The 6,000-nt window shown below is 36.0% G+C and overlaps 1 protein-coding gene across 3 annotated transcripts in view; it reads right to left on the bottom strand.

Annotated features, from left to right (window-relative positions):
• Positions 1-4,429: 4,429 nt before the first annotated feature.
• GPD2 (glycerol-3-phosphate dehydrogenase 2) overlaps positions 4,430-6,000 on the bottom strand; it is a 129,166-nt gene continuing 127,595 nt past the window's right edge. For all 3 annotated transcript variants that reach the window (XM_053918684.2, XM_024579930.4, XM_045187391.3), the window contains exon 17: positions 4,430-4,753. In XM_053918684.2, coding sequence (XP_053774659.1) covers positions 4,628-4,753 — 126 coding nt within the window. In that variant the 3' untranslated portion in view covers positions 4,430-4,627. The remainder of the gene's footprint in view (positions 4,754-6,000) is intronic.

Genomic DNA, 6,000 nt, shown 5'->3' with positions numbered 1-6,000 from the left:
CAAATGGGGAAACGATGGAAGGGTTTGCTAAGCAATGCAATTCTATGCCAAATGAGGAGAACAAAGATGGCCTTGATAATTTTGCTAATGCAGTTTTGCTTAATTAAATAAATCTTACTATTGTGGATCAGGTATTTAGCGAAACGCACAAATACTCATTGCTTTTTGCAAAGGGCCCACAACCTTCGTGGCACAGGATCTGCCGGACTATCCTGGTGTCTCACCTTGGCTCACGTACATCGTGTGATGCACATGTACCTCACAAGTGGGGTAGCTAATTAGAACCCTAAAACACAAACTAGAGCCACAACAGCTCATCAACTCCATCTCCTACACAGAAACCCTCTCGTTATGAAGGTGCCGTATCAATTTAAAACTTCGTTGGTTCTCCCTTCGTAAGTCAAACGTCATCAAGTGAGATCTGACACCAGTGATAACGTGCTGTTGAAGAAGATTGCAAATATTGATGTTAGTACCTATTTCCCATACATTATCATAAATTGCATACACTTCAAAAACTGAGAGCAATCTATTTTGACAATTTTTTTGTTGACAAATTTTAAAGGGCTATAAAATTTGATAAGCTAGATCAATGAACAATGTTTTGAGCTGCTATATTTTTTTCCAGCCACTGAACAAGCAGTTCATTGTTATAAGTCTGAATGGGAGCTGTGGCTTTGGGTATTCTATTCAATTTCAAAGAAACTTCAGAAGCTCATGCATGCCTTTGAGCATGCAAAACCAGGGGGCAGTGCATCTAAACCACAAATGGAGAGTATGCTCCGCATATGCGTGTAAATTAAAACCTATAAAATAACATGGACATTGTGAAATTTATGTTAAAACTGATAACAGCTTTACTGATTTACTGACAATGAAAATATATAGCATTTTTTCTGTCAGAGCATTTATCAACACTTGGCAACCCTGCACTAACTTGACATGTAAGATGATCAAAATGGATTATGTAATCTTTCCCATTCATTTCTATTGATTTTAGTTATGATAAAATTCATCAGTGTGCCTGGGAACCCTCAGGCTGAAAGGCTCTAGGAGACAAAAAAAAAAAAAAAAAAAAAAGAAGAAGGGAAAAGAAAGAATTCGGCCGAGTTATAATAGGATGAATATAATTTTAGAATAGAACTGCACAAATACAGAAGTCATGCCCTAAAGGCTCCAGCAACAAATTAATATAAATAATTCTGGCGGCCTCATAAAATTACATCTGTCTTGGCAGTGATTTACTTTTGAGATCAAATTACAAAATCCCAAGCTAAAAGAATTAATGTTTAAGTGCTATTAAGAACAGTTTGTGAAAATATTTTCAAAGTTTTTTTTAAAACTTCAACAGTAATCAAAGTTATTTCTCTGACTTGCAAGTAACATCAAAATGCCAGCAAATGGACCGTTTTAATCAGTTTTATTGATTCATGCTTTCAGTTTTTATTCAGTTAAAAACAAGGCACATTAAATACATCCTCTTATTGCTCTATAAATGCATGCAGCTCCTTCTGTATATCAAAAGTAATAAATAATGGCGATAAAACACCAAGACAGTTATAAAAATGACAACCCAGCCTCAAACATAGTATTTAACAGTCCAATCTAGAACAATAACCCAACACGATACATAAAAGTGCCACACACAAAAACATGCGCTGCGTTTATCCACCTCAGCACTGGGCTTACACTTGATATTCTTTAAAAGCACAGTAGGGCTTTTTTACTCCCTAAAACGGGTGACATAATGCAAAACGGTGCAAGTTACAGCGTTATTGATGTCAATATTACTACATTTATATGCCAAAAGTCTTTACAAATACATTAAAAAAGGAAATAAGATCAATGATCATTCTTACAGTATGTTTAGTAAAAGTCAGAATGAAATTTTCATTGTACAAAAGAGTAAGCTACATAATTTGAAACAGACAAAATGAAGCTGGAAACTAAAGCAAAATGGGGAGCATGCATTTAATAGTAGGAACCCTAAAGTTCCAGTCAGTATAAATTGATTGAAAGCAAGAATATTGCAAACAGCATGATGGATATGAGGCAGGCAACCTTGGCTTAACAAATAATCCAGCATTATCACTACTGTTATGACTGAGGTAGGGGCTATGTAAAGGAGCATCCAGCTCTCCACCACAGTTGGGGTTCCTTCACCTGAATCCCCTGAAAGGCTCTTGAAAGAAATCACTTGATGATAAAAGACAATCTCTGTACACCCTACACCCTATCCCCACCCCAACAGAATCACCTACATCACATTATGTGAAAAGGAAAAAAAAAATTCTTTTGCACGTGGAGTAGGTTTTTAAGGGGCTTATCCCCCTTTCTTTTCTCCTTTTCTGAAATCAGGTTAAAAAAAGCTGTACAGGTTTAATTAAGAACTAACACAAAAATGAAGGGGTGCTTTATTCACAGTGAAGACTTGGAACCAGCTCATTTCCAAGACGAGTCTCTGGGATTGATGAAGGAGCGTATGTTTTAGAATTAGCAGACTTTAAGCAAAAGCAAATATGCTCAAAAGAAGAAAAGTGTGCTCTTCTTTGTCCTTAAAGGAACTGCACTCATCGCAAAGCATGCATAAACAAGGCCTGCGTTACAAATGCAGCCCTGCCCGGGCCAGTCAGGGTATAAGCCGGATCCCTACTGTGATAGATTCGGGGAGGACACAAGTCATCCTTATCATGCTCTAACTAGAAAAAGAGAGAGGAGAGAGAGAGAGAACAAATGTACAATACTGTGCTACATCATCTGTGATGTTTTAAAGGACAGCTCTTCTACCCATTAAGTGTCACTGGATTCTAAACAATGAAATTTAGTGTCTGGATAGAGAAACACTAAACTACAAAGCTGCATGCTTCCATTATTAAAAAAAAATAAAATAGAAGCCAGTGTAAAAAGTTCTCACCCTGAACACAAAACTTCACAGTGGTACCTGGGAGCATCACTTGCTGTGTTTTAGATTTTCCTTTCAAAGGGGCAAATCTAAAACATCCTTTAAAATCAAAAGGAGTTGAGATGCTATCTTACCTGTGTTTCAGAGGTGGGGGTGGGTGCTTAAGGGAGTGCATTTCCAGTGTTTATATTAGGACGGACAGACTCATACCCCACTAAAATGAGGCATAAAGGTACTCTACAACGTTGACATAAACAGAAATAATGGCACAAAAGTGTTTTATGTACCTGCTTTAAAAAACTAAGACTCTAAGTCTGCGCAATGAAAACCTGTCATTAAAGGGTTAGATTTCCTATTACGTACACAACCTGATCTTGAGACACAAAGTAGGCGGTTCCCAAGAGGAGGCACAATGATTGGCTAAAATGCCACCAAAATATTGCCAAAGCATACCAAAATGACCCTTTAAATTCAATACATTGTTTGTTAAATGCAATACATTGTTTGTTTTGTGTCTGTGTGTGTGTTGGGGGAGAATATGTGTGTTGTGTATGTTTTTATTTTTTTCTGTTTCTTTTTCTTTTTAGTTGACTGAGAACTTTTCCACTGAGTAAAGAATGAGAGGGGCTTTATAGTAACCAAAAGGATGTTGAGTGCAGTGCTTTTTTACACATAATTGTAAATGAAGTTACCTAGGGGCTATTTCTATCCTCCTCAGTATCTGTTTACAAATACTACCTCCAAACAGATGCAATAAACTAAGCAAAATAGGTCATGTTTGACAATATCATGCTGTAAGATTTAGGATTAAAAATTGTGCTGTTATATGTAGATATATAAACATGGGTTTTTAATTCTTAAATTTGTTATTACTGTAAAGATTTGAGAAATTTAGTCTCATCCCATTACATCCAATTTACCACTGTAATGCTGGTTTTGAAGTAAAAAACAGAAGCAAGGATCTTCATGGCAACTATAACAGTCAAAGAAAAACCAGCAGTGACTGAGGGAAAAAAATGAATTACTGAGATGAAACTATCACTGTAACTCCCAGCAAATGTCAACGCTATCCTAATCTTATACCTGCGATTCTGGAAGCTTTCAGACCTTCTCCTTCAGACTTGTTCCTGTAACCAGATCAAAATTTTTCTGTCCCTCTCTAGTTTTGCCAGTCATGCTCTGGATATAAAATTGTGCAATGTTTGGATGGGGAGGCAGACGAGCTGAAGGAAGAAGGAAGAAGGGGCTGAGAGGTAGGTCTCCAGAAACTATTATTTTAGTAGTTCACTCCCAGCTCAATTTCTTTCAAGACAAATAATATTTACAAGCTTAATATCCAGAGCTTTGTGTATGTCACAAAATTTTTCCAGCATTTTTTTATTTCAGCCAAAATATTCTGCCTCTAGAATTCAATTAGAATAAATAAACAAATACACAAAAAGGGAGTGTGTCAAGTCTAACAGGTCACAAAATGGATACAAAACATTAAGTCAGGGTGCATCAAAAATGAGAAAAAGATAAAATACACTTTTTAGAAGTGAGAATGAATGGCAAATACAAATAAAGGGGTATACATCAACATCGTAGAGCTTTGGAATGTTCCCCAGTGTTAAAAAAAACAGCAGCTATCCATATCCACTACTTTGGAGTGCTGTATTTGTAACTGTCGTTACATAATGATTTGTTGTTCCTATGTTTGTTGGCTGAGGATTTACTTGCTCACACTCACAATCCTCCACAACTTCGGTCCACCGGAATGGGAACTCTTCGGTCCAGGTTCTCTTCTGCTGTTTTCATTAGTATCGCCAGCCGGCTTCCAGACACTCTTCCTTTCTGAATAGCACTCATCAGCTTAAAGAGAAAACATACAACAGACTCAGAAGGCAGGCTGGCTTACTCCCTTTTAGATGGCATTTTAATGGTTACCTGTGCCGCAGGCAGAGGTCATTAAGTGTTCCACCAAAAGCCATACAGGTCCTACAGCTCAAATAAATAAGAGTACAGTTTTTTTAACATTTCAACAACGGGGGGAAGAGGTAGGTAGTTCACCACTACTATAAAAACTACACCTACCTAGCAAAGTCAGTCTGCCTTTAAATGCAAATTAAATGTATTAGTTTTTTGCCCCTTAATATGCTTAGGACACATATTTTTTTGAGCAACTCAAATATTGGATCTTGAGTTCCATTTAAAAATCTTAAAAAAGAATCTCAGGGATTGAACAAAGACAAACCATGATCTATATTTAACTACTCTTTTTTTTTTTTTACTGTTACTGTACTTGACAACTTCAAGTCCCCTAAATCCAAATTCCTTAAAGACTTGATAAAGTAATTTACATTTAAGTCCTTGAAAATGGACCCAGAGATCTACCTTAAGAATTAAAAGCACTCCACAGCCCAGATTTTAGCTAATTCATTTTTATCCAATGGATAAAATCAGAATTAGTCTTGAAATTACATGCAGTCAGCGGGCAAAGGCCTTTAATCTGGAAGACACTTTGCAATTATGAGCTTGGGGATTTTTTTTTCCTTTTCAAGTTTATGTGTTTTTAACTACTTGCTTTTCTTGATATCACTTACCCAATCTTTTCAGTTATTCATTTAAAAAAGAACTGATTTAGCCATTCACCAGGGAAAAAAATACATTTATTTATATATATATATATATATATATATATATATACACACAAAATATTTTCTAGGGCTAGTTTTTAGCTCAGAGAGATACGTTCCTTTAAATGGCTCTGAATAAGAGTCAGAGGCATCTGCCAAGGTGCTGGATCAGAATTTCATGACCTTATTAAAAGCTGTTTCACAAGCTATTGCTTATTAGAGATTGACTCCAAATGCAGAAGTGGCATTACAGCACAAACCTAAAAATAAAGTCATATAGCCATGTAATACCTATAGTGAACCTTCCATGACGATTACTGAGGAACCAAATCTACACTAAAAATGCTGTTTAATGAGGTAAACATGGGCTCTTAATCTTAAGGAAAAAATGTTGTACTTAATAAAAAACCCTGAAAACATACTTTATATATGATGACTGATATAACATAAACAATGCTGACATCTAAAGACAGAACAATTTAT

Source organism: Desmodus rotundus, chromosome 2 (assembly GCF_022682495.2).
Source record: "Desmodus rotundus isolate HL8 chromosome 2, HLdesRot8A.1, whole genome shotgun sequence".
Taxonomy (NCBI): Eukaryota; Metazoa; Chordata; class Mammalia; order Chiroptera; family Phyllostomidae; genus Desmodus; species Desmodus rotundus.
Note: the sequence above shows the minus strand (reverse complement) of the source record. Positions and strands in the feature narration are given on the sequence as shown.